This window comes from Vanessa tameamea, chromosome 7 (genome assembly GCF_037043105.1).
Source record: "Vanessa tameamea isolate UH-Manoa-2023 chromosome 7, ilVanTame1 primary haplotype, whole genome shotgun sequence".
Lineage (NCBI taxonomy): Eukaryota > Metazoa > Arthropoda > Insecta > Lepidoptera > Nymphalidae > Vanessa > Vanessa tameamea.
This window is the reverse complement of record NC_087315.1, coordinates 5,173,178-5,192,916: the sequence shown is the minus strand read 5'-3', so window position 1 is coordinate 5,192,916 and position 19,739 is coordinate 5,173,178. Positions and strand designations below refer to the sequence as shown.

Genomic DNA, 19,739 nt, shown 5'->3' with positions numbered 1-19,739 from the left:
ATTGATTTCTATCAAATATTCATGTATTATATGAGTATTTATTTTAAAGTATTTGATTTTATTTAAATATAAATGTGTCTTTTTTAATGGAATTAAAAAATTACAAATAATATTTTATAGTGGATGTTGATTGTTTTATTAATAACTTTAACATCGCATAAAAGACAAAGGAAGATCACATTATTGTAGTCACTTATATATATCTCTTAAGAAATATGTTTCATTTTGTTTGCAAAATTTCATATAAAAAAAAGACAAATTAATATTTGTTTATTGTAATGAACCATCAATATGATATGAAAATTCCTTTGTGGTTGACAAAGGAAATTAATTCCTTTGTGAAATAATTTAAAATGTGAATTTATAAATAAGCATTTGCAATATAAATGGATATAATTAAAAGTAGAAAACTACAAAACACTTCAAGGAAATATTTTTATTGTGCTCATAAACCGTAGCTGAATAGTTTCTAATTAAATACTTAAATGTGTCTCAGCCGTGAAATGTATTGATGTGAACGTCTACCTATGTGATATGTCTAGTATCCAGTTTTAATTGGCTGTAATCCAATATAAAGTATACCTGGCATCATGCCAGCTATTGGCACTCTCCCTGTTCATCAAACATGTCGATTTGTATCTTTTTCTAATTGAAATAATGTAAGTGATATTCACCATTCAGAGCCCTTTCTTCTTATTTCTTCTCTTTCATGTCTGTTTAGTTTTTAAATTAAAATCGTGATTCACTTAAATTGCATGCATACAGTTTATATTTAGTAGCAAGTCTTATTGCCTATTTTACATTACAACTCCACACACTTGCATTAAAATGTATAATAATTTAGCTTGAATAAACTGCATAATGTTTAAGTGTAAAGTTCTTTGAACTGATAAATACTTTCGCCATCAATCCCACTTCTATTTGCGTCTTTTAAGATGTATTACTTGAGAGGCTAGACTGACGCATGTGCATTGTTCACATACTACAGAAGTCAACTAGCGTTGCTGCCAGGAACAAACCGGAGTTACGTCGCCGACACTCTAAAACTGTCATTGTGCATCCCTGATACTATTATTGCTGTAAAGAATTGCTATGCTGCATCTATTAATGGATACCAGACAGGAAATCTTTTGTATGATATAAATCTTCGTGCAGTTGCATTAATTATGCGTGAGCTTGTTGCACAATACTTGCCAATGCTAACTGCATTAATAACTGAATATCTAAATTTATAGTTGTTTAAGCGAAATATAATGTCATATTTTATAACTATTTTTTTTTTTATTATCATATAGGAGGTTGGCAGCATCATTGGAAAAAAAGGCGAAATTGTTAAAAGATTCAGAGAAGAGGTGAGCAAAACAAATACTTTCAATATTTAACTATTTTTGATTTTAAACATTTGATATGATTTTAATTAAAATTAAAAAATATATTTAAACTAAATGACCTTTTTAACTGCCTATAAATATTACTTTTATAATTAACTCAATATAAACGTCCGGATTTAATTTAATAACAAGGCATTTTTAAACAAAATTAAAAAATATAGTTTGGTAATGATTTTGTTGCATCTTTTTTTCAGTCTGGAGCTAAAATCAATATATCAGATGGATCATGTCCAGAGCGAATTGTTACAGTCACTGGCAACACGAGTGCTATATTCAAAGCTTTCACACTCATCTGCAAGAAGTTTGAAGAGGTTTGTATATAAATGTTTTAATATTATAAATGTGTAAAACAATGAACGGAATGAACTCTTAATGTATATTATCAAATAGTATAGAATAGTCATCATGTAAACTACTACTATAACATTTTTTATGAACATTTATTTGTATAATAAATATATAATAAACAATTACATTATAAAGGAAAATTAGATATAAAGGATATTGATTTATTGATAATATTCAAAGTTATATAAAGATAATATTAAATCATAATCAACGACTATTAATCACAATAAATTATAATAACAATTTTATATAATAACCTATTACCAATTTTAATTATATTTCTTTCATGCACTGTTCTTATGCATATGAATGGTTTTTTCGAAAAAAAATAAAATGTTTGCTTATACAATACCACAACTACAACTTACTATTACAAAAAATTATCAATCATTCTCAATAAATGAAAACATAATTAAGTAGTAATTAGTTGATTGATTGAATTAATATGATAATATTTTCTCAGTATCTTACGTCAATAATAAACAAATAGAATTGTATGTGGTAATTTAGACTTAAAATAAAAACTTTTTAAAGGAAACTTTATAATTATGGCAAATAATTATAATTTTGGTCGATTCTTCTATCAGTTCTGGGTTAGAAATTAAGTTTTGATTATTATTAGAAAAGTTCAATAGTTAAAGTCAAAGTCTGAACGAGCGATATCCTCTGTATCGCCCATGCAATCCTCGCCGTATCGGTTGCTCCGCCCGCTGAGAGCCCGTACACGTTGCAGTGGTGCTCACAGTTCAACGAGGGCGGCGGCGGCGGCTCGCGCGCGCCCATCACGCTGCGGCTCATCGTGCCCGCGTCGCAGTGCGGCTCGCTCATCGGCAAGGGCGGCTCCAAGATCAAGGAGATCCGTGACGTCACGGGCGCCAACATACAGGTACCGCCCTTCCGCTCGCTTGCGCGCTGCCAACTTCTTGGCTCGGGGCCGCTCCTATGAATTTGTACTGTTGACATAAACCCACACCCAGACGACTTCCCGAGATACCGACAAGACATGCTATATTATAAATGCGAAAGCAACTGTCTGTCTGCCACATTTTCATACAGATTAACTTAATCGATTTTGGTGAAATTTGCTACGAATTGAGTTTGACATTTTTCACCCTTTAAGTAATAATGAGTATAAAGTGTTGTAAACTGAACTAAACTAGTTTAGTTTAGAACTAATTTTTTTTATAAATGTAACCTTTGCACATTTTTTTCTATCTAATTAATTGACACTAAGTTAAAAATACTAAGAAATATTATATTATTGAATTTTATGTCCAAAAATAATAAAATCTTGTGATTGATATAACTTTACTTGTGATTGATATATTTTAAATATATAAATTTTTAAAAGCACTATACTCTTACTAGTTCAATCTAGTCGAATAGTACATTCCGATTCAGTGGTTAAGTGTCACGATATAAAATTACTTATTACAGTCTGTATTAAACTTTATGATATATTACAAAAATGTAATATTTATATCTCTTTTTAACTACTATATTAAAGACAAAACTTTATTTTATTAAAGGTTGCAAGTGAGATGCTTCCAAACTCAACTGAGAGAGCGGTGACAATCAGTGGCACATGCGATGCTATAACGCAGTGCATTTATCACATTTGCTGTGTTATGCTCGAGGTGAGTTCAAATATATGTAATATATAAATACTAGTCCCACTCCTGCTGACTATACATTTACTTATATGAAGTATAACTTAATGGTTTCTGAAAATTCCTATTTAGCAAATGCTACCGATGCATATATTCGTCTACACAATGTAATCTAACCTAAATAAATTAATATAAGTTGTTTTTCTATTCAGAGTCCACCAAAAGGTGCAACAATTCCATACAGACCAAAGCCAAATGTCGCAGGACCTGTCATACTAGCTGGCGGACAAGCCTACACAATACAGGGAAATTACGCCGTACCGGCGCAAGATGTAAGTTGAATTCATTTATAAAAAATTATGATTATATACGAGATGGCAACATTATTAAATCGTGGATACCAATTCGGCAAGAACCACTTAGTGTTTATACATCTCGTGCTCGGAGGTGAAGGAAAAAATCACGACGAAACCTGCACGTATTGTACGAAAATTGATCACATGTGCAGTGAGGTGAAATGAGCTCCAATCCTTCTTAAAAGGGAGAACCCCACTGGGCCCACATTTACAGGATGTTACTTTATATTATTATGTGGTTTTCAGAAGGATTACATAATTTTAAGATTGGTACTACGAAAGAGATATACACTCATTTCAAAATTTTATGTAAAATATTTGAAAAGTTTTTATTTTCACATCTATGTATGTATAATGAAATACCAATAGACATAAATCTATAATATATTTTTTGTATTAAACAGTTTTCTAGTGAAAATAAAATACAGGGTTATTGGTAATTCGACGTATTCCCGTTAGGAGGTGATAGGGGTGATTATTTGCGATAATTTTAACCCCCATATGAATCATGCAAAAGTGAACCATTTTTGAGTTATCACGTTTTTTAGATTTTTTCAAAATAAGTCAAAATTGCAACTTCAAAAACTTATTAAAAAAAAGTATCAATTAAAATGTATTTTTTTATTTTGATTTATAAAAACGATTAAACACTGGATATTTTTCAATATTAAAACAAAAATTATCGGTCCAAATTTAAAAATGCGAGACAAAACGATATTATTTAAATATATTTTTAATTTTTTTTCCCTCAAATATGCCTGAAAAACAAAAAAAAAACATTATAAAACTTGTTCTGCAGATTATTTAAAAAACATAATCGTTTACTTAGCTTTCCGAAAATGTATAAAAACTAGGAATTTATTTCAAAGCAACCGAAAAAAACCACCATGGTTAAAATTATCGCAAATAATCACCCCTATCACCTCCTAACGGGAATACGTCGAATTACCAATAACCCTGTATATATATAAATCCTTACCAGTGATTATTGTAGTCTGTACCAGCAAAAGCTAAAGGAAAATATATCTAAATACGGAATATATTACGTATTTATAAAAATACTCGTCTCGTATGACTTGCTTTGGCACTCCACTTACTCCAAAAACAACTAATTATTTATAAATATTTCAGTAAATATACCTATTATTTCAAACTTTTAACTAAGTATATTAAATTATTTGACACCCCGTGGAATTTTTAAATAAGCATTTAATTATATACATTTAATTATATACATATGTACAGCCATTGTAATGTTCCCCAAAATAGCGCCGCGTCTGCGCCTCTGTGCGCCTTTAAGAAAAAACAAAAGTTTAATTTCGTAGTTTTCCACAGTTTCTTTACCCCTAATATAAATATTTTTCGTTGAAATTTAAACGTGTTCACTAGAAACGTGTAGGGAAAAATACGGTTGAATTGAGAACGTCCGTTTTTCTTGTTAAGTAGGACCGTTTCAGTATCAGTATCAATCAGACTTTTTTGCATATCGTTTAAAAAAATAATTACGTTTAATGGAGGACTAAAGACAATCATTATTTGAATGAAAAATATTGTTTTATTTTGCAAATAATTTAAATCTTTATCTATGTTAGCTGGTAATAATTTATTTTGAGCCTCTATAGCTAAGAGCTACTAGCGTCTTCCACGAAAAAGTTTAAACATCAAGCAATATAATTCTTATACCATATAGATACCTATATGAATTGTCAAGAATCAAGTTACTGTTAGTCTATTTTGCATAGATTAACAGGATAGTATTGACAACACATTTTGGAAAAAATAACCTAATTTACTAAACGTGGGAGTTTTTAAAAATTGACCGTGGTATGGTCATGTATGTGTACAATATATATATTTCTTTATGTAAAATCTGTTTAATATAAAATGGTTATTAACTTTCAAAGCAGTAAAATATTAAAAAGCCAAAGGCAGTTCTCTTCATTTATAAAGCTCAGTCTCCAAAAGACAAATGACAATTTTGTGGTATCGATGCATATTAATGAAAAAGATTTTTGTATTTTAATCGCAATGTAGGTAAACTGCCGTTGAGACTAGTAAATTTTTAGACGGTAAATAAAAAAGGAATACGCGTATCGTTATAAGCTTATTTATTGCTCCTAGTGTAGCTATCACAATTCCAAATAGCATCCACATCACCTCGATATCCGGAAATCTACAATAACGCGATTTTTAAGGCATTTTCAACCAGCTTTCGCTGGCGGTTTTTCCCACTTGAGAACATTAAAAAAAATTGCCTACTCCTTTCTTAATGACCGGCAACGAACTTGCGTGCCTTCGGGTGTTGCAGATGTCCAAGGGTGGTGGTAGTCATTTTTTATCAGGTGAGCCATATGCTCGTAAAGCAACCACGATACCACATAAAAAAACTCAAGCACTTTAATCCATAAGGCACATGCGTTTTTGTTTCCCTCGAGGTATGTAAATCTTGAAAATAAGAAAAATTAAATTAATGATGAATTGAAAATAGTTCACGAAAAGGAATAACTAACAAATAATATTGGCTGGTTCGAAACTGTTTTAACAATTTATTATTTCATATCCTTGTAAAACTTAATTACAAACAGGACAAACGTTTTTAAAAAAACATAATAAACACCTTTTATAATTAAATATTTAGTCAAACATTCATTAAAAAAATCCACCACCACAGATATATAAATTAGTACAGAGTAGATATGTAAACTGAGTATTCACACTTTATTAAATTATGAAAGAGGTCGTAAGTATCATATTTAGTGTCTCGCATCGTAATTTCAGCGAAGACAATGATGGAATTTCCTAATTAACGTAAATGTGTTAGAACCCATAAATAAACGAGTGGTTAAAATACGAGAGAAGGTTCAAAAGAACAGCGACTGGAGGGCAAGGTGGTAATTGGGAACTCATTTAAATTACGTCGTATACTGAAGCGGAAAACTTTTGACTATTCAGACCTAATTATAAAAATGTATACTTTATATATTCATTCCTAGAATGACTATACATACATATATAAACAATATTACTTTTACACACACATGCACACATTACAAAGCATAAGAGTTTATTTAATTATATAATATTTTTTTATTATTCTGTATCAAAGCAAATCTTTGTAGGTAAATATGTAACTAATGATAACCGTGAGTGTAAGGCCGTCACGGTCTGACTGCACAGGTCTCTTAGTTCGGTTACGGATTCTTTGATTTGTTTAAAAACTAAGTAAACTCGTTAAGGGTTAAGAAAAATTATATGTTTTCGTTTCATTTTTTAAATTAAGAATAATTATTATATATTTATATTACTTTTTCACTGCTCTCGTTTACTCGCTGCCTGTTTCATTGTTGCGGGATTTTGCCAAGCAAATACAGTCAGGGCTACCTAATTCTATATTATTATGTTTTAACATCTTGACTCATACGTTTTCAAGTACATAATGGTTTAACAAATAATCCGATCTTGAAGTATTTTTCATAATAGAAAATTTTACATTTCATCAAATGCAACTGCAAATTGATGACGCTTAACTCTAACCACCTATTGGAGCTGTATGGTGAGAATCCTACAAGGCTTTTGAACTGGATTGTGATTGGATACTGATTTGAATTTAAAAAAAAATAATGTTCATCACCTTCTATGAATTTTAAGGTGTCAGCATAAGCCAGAGAGTGAAAGATTTTTAATGGTTGTTTAATTTAAGATTCAAGATTTTTAAGATTATTAAAAAGAAAAAGGTACAATGAAAGCATAATACTTTCTTTGTAAGTATAATGCCTTCATATTTACAAGGGTAAAGTGTGGAATTGTCCCCAAAGTGAAAGACTATTTTGAAACGCTCAGAGAGTAAAGTCAAAAAAAAAGTTTTTTAAAAATGTGTTTAGAGTACCAGTATTCTCTGTCTCTAAAATTAGTACGCCAGCCTACTAATTTTTATGAACTTGAAAAAATTGAATAGGAAATTTGGTTTGTAATTTAATTTACTTTTCATGTCGCGGATTTTTGAACCTCCTTTCGATCGAAACTATTCTTTCGTTATGATTGTCTCCATAAATTACTCTTGCTCTTGTATAAACTATTTAGTAAAAATTCAAACGTGCAAGAAACCAACAATACAAAATAATATATCTAGCAAGACATCAGAAGTTATTATCGAGAGCTAGCCCAGGTTTAGCCCAGGTTAAGACATGTTAGGACGTGTGTGGTAGTGTGGGTATGTGACGGGTGTGGTGTGGCAGGCGGTGTGCGCGCCCGTGTTCCCCGTGCTGGAGATGAAGCCGCCCCTGGTGGGCGCGCTGCCTCCCGCGCACCTGCTGCCGCCGCTGCACGAACACCACCTTGTGAGTGACCGCCGCCCGACCTCATAGAGCCCCGATAACCCTTACCACTTCTTGACTCTTCCGATCTCTATGCTCTCTTTACTGTGATCGCGGGGCGGGATACTCGTCAGAAGAATTGATATCGTTGTAATTTTGGTTAATTTTATAAAAGGAGAAAAAAACATTGGCGAATAATAAAAACCATTTAATTTGAAAATTTTAAAACTTATTTATATTGAAAATAATAATATTGTTGGTTTAAAAAAATAATATATATTTTTAATGATTAAAAGTTAATGTTCACTTTCAAAATCATTAAATTCTCGTAAATTATTCATCTTTAAAAATAATCTTAATAGAACTGTATATACCTGATTATTTAACACGTCAAGCATACGGACAACTGGCGATATGCCATTTCTCTATGAGGTTGAGTGGGATAAGGAGTGAATTTATGTGATTGGTGCTGCCCCATATCCCCAAGTTGGCTTAGATGTCTTTCCGTTATCCCCGTAGTAGTTAATAACTAAATGCGAATGAAGTAGATGTCCCAATGGTGTGGAATGGTCTCATTTATTAATTTATTTTGCGCTGATACCCTATGCTTTGCTAGGAAGTACATGATATCCAATTCCTGGCTTCAAAATGATGCACGTTAACCTGGCCCCTATTGTTAGTGTGTAATGTTTAACAGTCGTAATAGTAGTTATCCTACCATTTTTTTCAGCACAATTGTTCATTCAATCATTATGTAGAAAATATATTCGTAGATACTATTCGTAATAAATCAAGCTTTATCTGTTTGTTTTCTGGCATCGCCGAGACGAGCTTTAAGTTTTAAACATTCACTTGCATTAAGATGGCGCAAATGATTTTTTCAACGTTCCTATATGTGCACCTGTCCTTACTTAGCCTTTACCACGCCTTGACCGATTTTATTTTTGTAATACGTTATAATTCAATGATTAACCGCCGTGAAGTGCATGTTATACATGACACTATTTGTTCAGTTCTAGAATTCAAAATGAACTTATCCTCCTCCCAATTTTGGCAATGCATTTTTTCACGGGCAGCACCACTCGAAACTCACAACGTGGTGGACTTTCGAGCAAAGAGAATTCGCATTGCCTGTTTTTTCACTTAGAATAAATTAAATTTTAATATGAATCGTTCGAGAAAACAAAAATGTGTTTTTCTACTTTATTACATAAATCAAACTTGCAGAGTAAATGCGAATTTTCTTTGGAACAATATTTATTACTCTTAAAACTATTTTTTACCCAGGCAACCCTTTCCAGCGATCCCATCCTCATCATATCAACGGAGATGAAAACAAGCAGCTGGAGCTTGAAAACATTATATTGTATCTATTGCTCAATCGTTCAACAAGATAAACTTATAATTTATTATTTTTCAGATGGGTGGGCTAGCTAAGTCACCGTTAGCAGGATTAGCTGCTCTCGGACTTGGAGGTCTCGGACCAGCGAATACTGGCGGTCTTAATCCAGCAGGTAAATACTATAAGCTCAATTGGAGGGAAGATCAGTCCTTCGGTCTCGCAAAAACTGACTCCGACTGATTCTTAAATTTCGCAGGCGGTAATGTACTCTTTTTGTGCTTTTGCGTGGGCTCAGTTTGGCTCAACTTCAAAGCGATGAACCCACATCTCAATCCCAAAATTGGCGTAAGATGAAGATCCTCACTATCTTATTCTAAAAAGTGGTAGTACGCAACGATTTGCGGTAGCTTTTAACGTTCACAACACCTATATTGCACTAACTTTTGTCAAGCCAAGATCTCACTCGGGATCCCCAAACTTGTGCTATATGCTACTAACTATTCAGATAGCTGTTTGTCTGTCGTGTTGTCTTTATTATAATAGTGAGATTCGTGTCATTCACTCATTATGGAAATCATACTTGAATAATGTAAACGAAAATAACGCGTATCATAACAAAAGTCACAGTACGATCAGTCGCCAGTTCTGTAACCGAGTGTGCCCGCAGCGCTGGCGGCGCTGGCCGGCTCGCAGCTGCGCACGTCCAACCAGACGCGCAACACGCCCGCCACCAACCAGCAGTCGCACGAGATGACGGTGCCCAACGAGCTCATCGGCTGCATCATTGGCAAGGTCGGTCGCACTCTCTCGCCTTGTAATAGAGATCATTTTTATTCGTAAATAATCATCTTTGTTAAATGGTTATTTTTATTAAGCGCTGTTGTGTTTTGAAGGTAATGTAAAGAATGCCGATATTTCTACTAATTTTTTTTTTGTTGGTGTATAATAGTACAGGTAAATATGATGCGTACATTTTAGGGTGGCACCAAAATCGCAGAAATTCGCCAAATCTCAGGCGCAATGATCCGGATATCGAATTGTGAGGAGCGCGAGGGTGGGAGCACCGACCGCACCATCACGATCTCCGGCAACCCTGACTCCGTTGCTCTGGCCCAGTATCTCATCAATATGAGGCAAGTCTTTTAATATTATTTAAACTAACGAATCCTCTAAAATATCCCTACTTATGCCCCACGAACAAATTGTAACCCATTCGTCCAAAACGTTATGCCTAGCCCACCTTTAAGCAACAGTTTATTTGTCATCCCCTGACATTCCTTTGATTTGTCTCTACCTATTATTGAGGCGTTTCGATGACCGAATTAATTTGAACGTTACACTTCGGATATGCGCAACCATAGTACAAATTAAAAATTAACGCTTGGTTTCCGAAGTACTTTAATCGGCAGTTTTTCTATTTGATAGTGTTATCAATTCGATAATTTTTGAAAGCAGATTTCCGAACAACGCAATGTAATATAATCTCCGTTTAAACTAAGGGTTATTTAACTGACCAATGTGTGCTCGTAATCAGTTCCATAACTTTATTTGACGTTTCATTTTGTAACGAACTACATCAAGTGTATTTGTATTAATAATACTATAACGAATACGATACGAATACATTTTCCCTAATTCGGAAGTATTCTGAATTTAATTCCAATGTACTTTGAAATTTAAGCCGAAGGAGAAACTATTTCAAAATTATTACGGATACAGGATTTAAATATCGCTTCGATAAGTATATTACAATACAAAAATTATTCACCCGTGAAACTATGACAGTGCATTTAAATGTTTTTCTTTTATAAATATGTATATGAGTAAAGTGAATATACAGTGAAAAAAAACCGCGCAGGCGCATAAATATTTCGTATTTGGAAAATATGAATTATAAACTAGTATTAAACGAAATGTGTACGTATACACAGACGCATTGGAAGTTACCGGACATTTCATCTTTCGCAAAAATTCGTTTAACTATTAGTTAGGGACCATTGTACATGGACTTTTAAAAACCGAGCTTCATTCTATTTATCAACATTCCATGAATCATATGCCTTAAATTCTAACACTCGGTGATGATTAACCGTAAATTTAAGCTATTACGGGATTTTTTTGTGATTACGTAATAAATTGTTTGTATATACTAATATTTAAATAGATAATTTGGTATATTAAAGTTTAATTTATATTTTTAGAACGTAATTAAACCTATGAAATACTAATGTTTAATTATAATATTAATTATTATTAACATTCAATGTTCTAACTAAAATTATACATTTAGGGACTGTGTAATTTTAGGACTTTCGCTTGTAGGAATAATTTAGTGTACGCATTAATACGTCCACATCGTACATCGTACTCGCACCCGTACTCGGTCATATCGGACCCCTCCGGTCAGTAGTCGGTCGCGCCCGGTCCGCCGGCATCGAGACGTCTCAGGTTGTCGCCTGGCCCTTTACAAGAGTCCTGTCCCGCCCCCGCAGTGTGGAGCTACAGAAGGCGAATCTGGAGGGTAGCGCGTCGGGCGCGGGCGGCAGCGGCTCGAGCCCGCTGGCGTCCGCCATCCCGCTCGCGCAGCTGCTCAGCAAGAGCGGCGCGCTGGGCGCGCTGAGCTCGCTGTCGGCGCTGGGCGGGCTGTCGGACCTGCTGGCGGGCGCGGCGCCGCCCGTGCAGACCACGGGCGTGCACCGCTCGCACAAGTCCTTCGCGCGCCGCGCCGACGACGAGCCGCCCTCCAAGACCTCCAAGGAGCGCAATAAATACAGCCCCTACTAGGCGCCTCGATGTCGCTATGGCTCCCGCCGGATCGATTTCTTTTCCTCGTATCCCTCTCCCGTTCTGGGGTTGACATCGCTCGTCCAAAGAATATCGATATCGATTCGAGAAAGTCTCCGGGCGCGCTTTCTTCGTAGTCGGTCCCGTTTTTTTTGTTTTAAGAACGATTTCGTCTAAGGCTCGAATCGCTCATCCGTGACTGTCGTATAATGTCGTATGTCGTAATCGATGAAATATACTTTATATGTTTTAGAAATGTATTATTTAAAGCGAGTTCGTAGTGGGTCACGTTTGTAGGAGTGTGAGTTAATTACGTCGCTGTTTATGTGTGACGCACTGTGAATCTCGTTGTCGGTGTAAAATTTTAAAAGACTGTTACGTCTACTTAAAGTATACACAGGTTGAAAAGTAGTAACGGGGAAACATTCGAAGACAACCCGTCGTAGTATAACTCGTCACCAGTTGCACACAAAGAACTATTAACGATTCTTAGCTTATTCGCGATACAAACTGATTTTCATTGATTCAATTTATTCAAAATATAACGTTTCACTAATGATAATAAATATTGTTTAACTTTTCTACGAATTGCGTCAATACATTTCTATCAAAAGATAATATTTATTAACATGAACAGTCATGTCAGTATAATGAGCTTGTATCGTTTTTAATGATTGTCTTGTAGTGTAGGTCAAATGGAGGTGAAAAAATATATTGACTTCAAATTGGCACTTACGATTAGACGTTGGATTTGTATCATAATAGTGCATCCATGTTGTAGTTCTTCAAATTGCACGTTCAACCGCACGCGCATAAAAAGACAATGTATTTCTGCCGTTAATGAAATGTTTGAAACTTTAAATAATCGTTATTTCTGTTTTTAAACGAAATATTTAGTAAATAATGAAACTGGTTCTGAACTCCCTATTCCATCAACCCAAGATCACAATCCAGCCGTATACATTACAAGCGACTGCTGTTTGAGTTCACGTGGTACATTCGCTGTCTCTGTTTTTCCTTATAAAAACGAAAGAGAACCAAAATCGAGACAACTAGTGAAATTTAACGACGCGTTTTAGAGTTATGTATAAAAATGATAGCATAGCTAATATTTTTATACCGTCGGTAGTCATTTAAAAATAGAATTTAGGTTAGATCTAATCTTTAGATTCGTTCTACTGAAATTATAGTATTCGTCCCGTCGTTCTCTCTTATTTTTCATGGCCATTATCGCTTTTTTTTTTTTTTTGTATTGTTTGTTTGAAGGGCAGTGTCACCCACCATTATTACTTTTCAATCTGACGGTTTAACTTTGTAGATTTTTTTGCATATTTATTACTTATAAGCCCTGGTTTATATTAGTATAAACGAATGTAATATTAATTTTTATAAAATCTATTTTCATATTTTATGTCTTAAAATAATTTTTCAATAACTTGTGACGAAAATTCCAAATTTTACATTTGTTAAATCGCTTTTATTTTGACAAATATTTTGAATCGATGCTACGTAAATAATTTTTAAATCTATTTATTTAAATTACACTCAAAGCAATAGTCATCTAACGATAACTAGGAATGTGACAATAGTAGAAATACGTAGAAGCTTAAAGGCTGTAGGTATACAGAGTGCTTCGCGTTTAAACGATTGTATAGAAGTCTAACGTAATACAAATACAGGGTGTCTAGCGAAGACATCAAACCATACTTCAAAACTGGAAGTTATTTGTTCGTAAGTCCTTTATGTTCCGAATCGCTGGTACCAAAATCAGATGATTAACGAAAAACTTTAATAGTTTTGTATATTAATCCTGCATTGATTAAACTGAAGTATAGTTTGATGGCGATAGATGAGTTTTAACTCTGTATATTTTTTTAATTAACTTAGATTGTCGATAATAAGGTTAAAATGTACGAGGATGACGGCTAACTGCTGAAGTTTTATCAATATAACGAAATATTATCGGTTTATGTTTCATTTATGTATCAAACCACTTTCATTATATTGTACGTTTAATATTTCTCTTTCACAGCAATAATAGTATTTTATAAAAGTAACTTGTGAAAACTTGTCATCGGTTAAGAAGTTAGGTTAGTTATTGTAGAATGGAATGTTTTGTACTTCACATCGTAAAGGAGAGTTAGTTTAGAATCTGAAAGTAGATAATGATGAGGATAATAATAAACTACGTTTTACCTTTACAATATCTCGTTAGTTAGGGCGAACATAAAATCGAGGTCCAATTCGAATGTTTTAAAGTTAGATATAGTTCCAGGTGGAAAGCAGATTATTTGCCTGTCAATATAATTTTATTCGTAATTTAAAATCATGTTAACTATAAGATAATAGACATTTTCTTTTCAGGAATCGTATTATTCGCTAGTATTGTTAAGAAAAAGTGTTAAGAACTTACTTAATAAAATCATAACAAAATGTGTCGTTTTCCTTTCCCCATGCCATACCGGTATTTGTCTAATGTGTTTTCGTGTCAGGTACAGATAAATATTTTATTACGGTCTGAAATACAAAGCTTCCTCAAGACCCACGCCACTTCCCTGTCTACTCAGACACTTAATATTCCTGTGATACCTGAAAGCTGACATTCGGTCCAACGTGTACCTTCATCCTACAGCTCACTGGATCATCCAATATCCTGGTAAGATGTTTCTTTCCCTACATTTTAATTTTTCTCCTAGTTTTTCCACATATACGGACGAGACGCCCGTCGTCGACTAATCGTACCGACGAAATTCCTCATTGTTTCCAAATCCAATTTACCGTAACAGTAATGGAATGCGCCCGACGTGTAAGCGCGAGACTGAGCCGCTCCCTCCGTTGCAGGATCACGATGGAGACGGCGGGGCTGCCGCTGCCCGGCTACCACTACATCGCGCCCAACCACATCGTCAAGGCGCCGATCCATTGAATGGGGCTCCGTGGCCAGACTTCCAGCATTGCAACCAAGTTCTACAACACCGACCGCTACTACATCCAACCGCAATACGGGAATCTGGCTCCGATGTACTTCTTCAAATAAAATAAAAACATATCGACCAAACGATCGGGAAACGAGAGGGAAAGCGATCGGCGAAGAGCTGAATGTATGTTTACATTTGTTACGAGTTTATAAGTATTTTAGATATTCTTATATTTATTCTCCAATGTTTGATTGATTGGAGTTCACCCGTCGGTCGTGTGATCGATTGTCGAGAGTGGTAGTTCGGCACTCGAATGATGAAAACTAATTAAAGGACTGAAATTTTGAATATTTATTCGGTCCGTGAACAGTGCACGACGATAAATATGAGGAGCGCATAATAGAAATCTATAATTTTTTGCCTTTGTTCACTGTTCAGGGAATAAGATTTCCGACGTCGGGAGTGACTAAGCTGATCGAATTTACTACGGATTTAAGCGGTCAAATAATTCTATATTCGGTTGGATCTTTCATTATTTATGATCGGTAGAGGACTGATCGGAAATAAACAAATGTTCGAAATTATTTAATCGAGCGTCGGCGTACATTAGATGTAGATGCGTTACAATCGACCTCGGATCTGCTGACGTAGCTTAGCGTTAGACTAGCGAACAGAGTGAGAGGGTTAAAGACAATATTTGTAAATAACATAATCGTAATTACCTGGAAAATTAGGTGTTACAGTAAGCACTCTTACATTCTTGCGTTTAATGGCAATTTTGTTCCAAAAATCGTATGTTATTGATTACTTGAACTGCACCGAGAAACATTTTTGTTTGGAGGTGCGACCGGTTGTTTCGGAAGTCATTTCAATTGAAAGAAAGTTCGGACGCTCTTGACATTATGATAAATTGTTTTTTCTTGCGATTTTTGATATATTCTACTCGTACAAAATTGTCATTAATAGCCAGTTTGTAAGTTTTACAAGGTCCGTCGTGCGAACGCGATGTGGCTTTACGAAACCGATGGGATCAAATCCTTTAAGAAACTTACATTAACAGAGAAACGGTGGCGAACTGAAACATTCAGTATATTATATTTTAAAATATCGTCTATTATCACAAAAAAAGACGTTAGATGTAAAATAGTGTTACTAAATGTGATAGTCTTCTAATTTATTTAACATTTGAAGAATTCTAACATAAACACCTCGTGTACATCGGCAACAGCGTTTTAAGTCGAATAAATAATATTGGTCCAGGGATCAAAGCCAAAGATTGTTGAATTTGTTTAACATTATGAATGTTGTGGATTTATTGCTAAATTATTCTGAATGTAGTTACAATTTAGTGAGTTAAGAACAGTTTATTTCGATTACTTTATTACCCTCTCCAGACTGCTCATGATATTTAGTCTTAGATTGAGATTTTAGATAGTCTGTGGTAAGATACATAAAAAAGAAAAATGAAAAAAAAAGTTAGGTTTAACTAGACTAAGGTAAGTATAGGACCAGTGTATTAAGATGCTTTCCAGTAAAGTATTTTTGATCTTTTAGAAAGAAATAGTGCCACATTTTATGAAATATTTTGTGCCAAAATACATGCAACAATGCCAATAATAAACAGTCAAAGTTAATATATAAAAAGTAACACTCAATATTCGAAACTATTGGGTATCTTAAAAATTGAAACACGTTAATTTAAACCACCAATAACATTATTTTGCACCCTAGAGTAAGACCACTTTCACAGTTAGGATAAAGAATCTTCAAACATATCCCTAACGTATCCCTTATGTCTTCCCTTCCAGTATTTAATTGTGAATTTTTGAACTTTAGTGCCAAATATCTATATACAATGATTTTACTTATTTTGTGTTTGTGACGTTCTTAAAATTATTATAATTACAATTAATAATATTTTTAGTACTAGTCAAATTGGTCTGATGAAAAAAGACAAAACGTTATTTAATAAATTCTAGTCAAAATTATTGTTTGGATTGGTTATTTTTTATTTTATACTGTATTTTATTTAACTATACTTGTGTATGTCGATGAAAAATATAAAAATATGTTTGCGTGCTCTCACTTAAAGTATTTTATCTTAGCAATAAAAATAATAAACTCAATTATTTATATAAAAAATATATACAAATAAGACAATGTATAGAGCTTCTTAACTTTAAGTAACACGCAGGTATAGTAGATTATAATCTATACAAATAACTCGGTGACGTTAAGAGTTACTAGAGAGAGAAAGGTAATTCTATAGCTGTGATGTACGATTGAAGAAGCACTTTTGTGCTGCATGCTACGTCATTTTAAACTGAAGAGGTGTCGGAGGGCATGTGAATAGTTCTAGAGGGCGCTTCGTAGCGAGGTCACGTGGTCACAGAACGTAGGACGTCGCTAATGTAATTCGATGAGCGGCGATTTATTATTTACGTGGCATGCTATTAATGGCAATTGTAACGCAGATACTTTCTGATAAAGAAGTATTTATTAGTCTATTGGTGTTGTTGAATTATACATTTAGTACAATGACATTTAAAAATATTACTTATGTACTATTTTCGAGTATATAAATAATTTGCAATACTTTGAAAACATCCAATATTGTAATCGTATTATCTTAGGTATTATTGTTACTGTTATTTTGATTTGCTCAATTATTTAAATGTTTATATAAGCTAGATCTGAAGTAATCGTGTTAGTTTTGTTGGAATTTAATTGTAGCTTAAATATTTAATGCGACGCTAAAATGTCCGTCGTCTTCGGATGTGTGCAAGAATTTCCACTAGGAAAACAAGAAGACAACATCCATGTCTATGTCTACTTTGTCTCTTTATATAAATTATTAAATATGCGTAATGAACACTTCTAATGTTTATTATACAGATCAGTGTCGTGAATTAATATTTTAGGGTACGCATAATATTTACATTTTTAAATGTACCCCCCAATAATCCAGCCAAAGGATAAAAAATCTATTAGTTATTTTATTAAAATCTCTGTTTAAAAAATTATTTGCATGTTTTTGTTGAAAAATTATACGCAATATGTTTTAAAAAAATCATAAAATTTCGTGCCTTCTTATTTCTTTTTATATTTGCTTCGTTTCGATATGTATGACTTAATTATTAGCCTTTTATAGACAGGGTCAACTGCGCTGTAAAATAGTGTAATTAAAATCAATTTTAGCAAATATTTACTAAATGTAATAGTAAATTTTTATTCGTGTTAGCACCTGAATTTTTTATTGTTATTGCACCTTTTTGGAAACTCCCTCTTAAGAATTTGTGACTATTAGTACAAGATGAAATTAATATCACTTGAAAAGTTTTTAAAAATTGGTATGAAACGCATTCATTCCTCTTAGACTGCGAAGTTTTGAAAGAAAAATTGTAATGTTGCCACGTAAAATATGATGAAAGTAATTTTGAAATCTCTAAAGGTTTCCGATGATTGGGTAAAAAGGGTTGTGTAGTTTGTTGTGCTTATACAATATTCAACTCAATATAAATATTCGCTTAATTCTTCAAACACACACTTCAATTTGGAGTTGCAAATCTCGATTTATGATATTGTAGAATACCAGGGTAAATAATAATAATTTTAGTCGATATAAGTTTACTTCACAAACGAGTTTAAAATCACTATACAAATAATTCTAAAGCTTATCTTTATCTGTTGTAAAATTTTGAGAATATTTAAGAAATGTACTTAGAATCTTATCTTGTCTTTGTGAAATAAGAATAATTAATTAAATTGTATAATTTTAAAAAGCATAATTGACGTGGTATACGAATGTTTGACGAGTCTAGAGTGGGCTGAGCCATTTTTTAATTCGTTTAGCAATAAAGTCATTCGTACTTTGACTGAGTATAGTTAAGATCTATATCAGAACAATAACTAATAACAAAATATCTGTCAATCTCTTTTACAATTTTTATAAGCATTTAAATTATTTAATTATAACCTTTTTGATCAACATTGTGGCTATCTCGATGATCATCTCTCCAAAAACTTCTTTGCAAATAAATATCACACCCATTTTTGTAATATATTGATCTATATTATATGTGGTGTTCAAATTCTAAAATAATTGATGTATTACAATTTATAGTGATGCAATTAAATGGGCCCTGAAAGGTTCTGTCTATATTTATAAGTGTCATTATTTTTTAATTATTTTAATTGATAAAGCAATAATTACTTAATTAATTATTTTACATAATGAAAAAGAAATGTTTTATTATCCTTGTATGGCTCATACATAATTTTTTTTTGTATGTTTATGAAAAAATAATATAAGAGTATTGTAATATATTTTTGACTACTTATACTAGTTACTTAACTTGATTCTGTTCTACCCTCAATGTTTGTTCAAAAGACAGAGCCTTCAGTTAATGTAGGTACTTAATCATTTATGTTTTTGCAAATCTTTAGTGGTACTATAGATAGGTGACACGTAGATCGAACAGTTAGATTTTCACTTGTCATATCTTTCAAATATCAATGTAATTGTCAACATATCTAATCGTTTTGTGAATTGAATTGATTAATGTTAATATAAATGTTGTACGTACGGTTACAGTATACTGTCATTATGGTTAGTTTCGATATAATTAATGTTTGTTTTCATTATGTTTATTCAATAAAGTGTGTAAATAAAATAAA

At 33.0% G+C, this 19,739-nt stretch overlaps 2 protein-coding genes across 8 annotated transcripts in view; both read left to right on the top strand.

Annotated features, from left to right (window-relative positions):
- The window catches only part of LOC113401342 (poly(rC)-binding protein 3), a 188,868-nt gene extending 169,129 nt beyond the window's left edge, over positions 1–19,739 (top strand). For 4 of the 7 annotated variants that reach the window (XM_064215377.1, XM_064215380.1, XM_026641212.2 and 1 more), the window contains 10 exons: positions 1,296–1,352; positions 1,586–1,702; positions 2,473–2,625; positions 3,269–3,376; positions 3,562–3,681; positions 7,941–8,042; positions 9,439–9,532; positions 10,028–10,152; positions 10,339–10,493; positions 14,986–19,739. In XM_064215377.1, the coding sequence (XP_064071447.1) occupies positions 1,296–1,352; positions 1,586–1,702; positions 2,473–2,625; positions 3,269–3,376; positions 3,562–3,681; positions 7,941–8,042; positions 9,439–9,532; positions 10,028–10,152; positions 10,339–10,493; positions 14,986–15,070 (1,116 nt within the window). In that variant the 3' untranslated portion in view covers positions 15,071–19,739. The remainder of the gene's footprint in view (positions 1–1,295; positions 1,353–1,585; positions 1,703–2,472; positions 2,626–3,268; positions 3,377–3,561; positions 3,682–7,940; positions 8,043–9,438; positions 9,533–10,027; positions 10,153–10,338; positions 10,494–14,985) is intronic. The other 3 variants (XM_064215379.1, XM_026641214.2, XM_026641213.2) reach the window with 3 other exon arrangements.
- Positions 11,689–14,577, top strand: LOC135193357 (uncharacterized; the record flags this gene model as incomplete). The annotated part of the gene is made up of 1 exon (XM_064215309.1): positions 11,689–14,577. A coding segment is annotated over one exon (456 nt), but the record flags the coding sequence as incomplete, so codon positions are not given.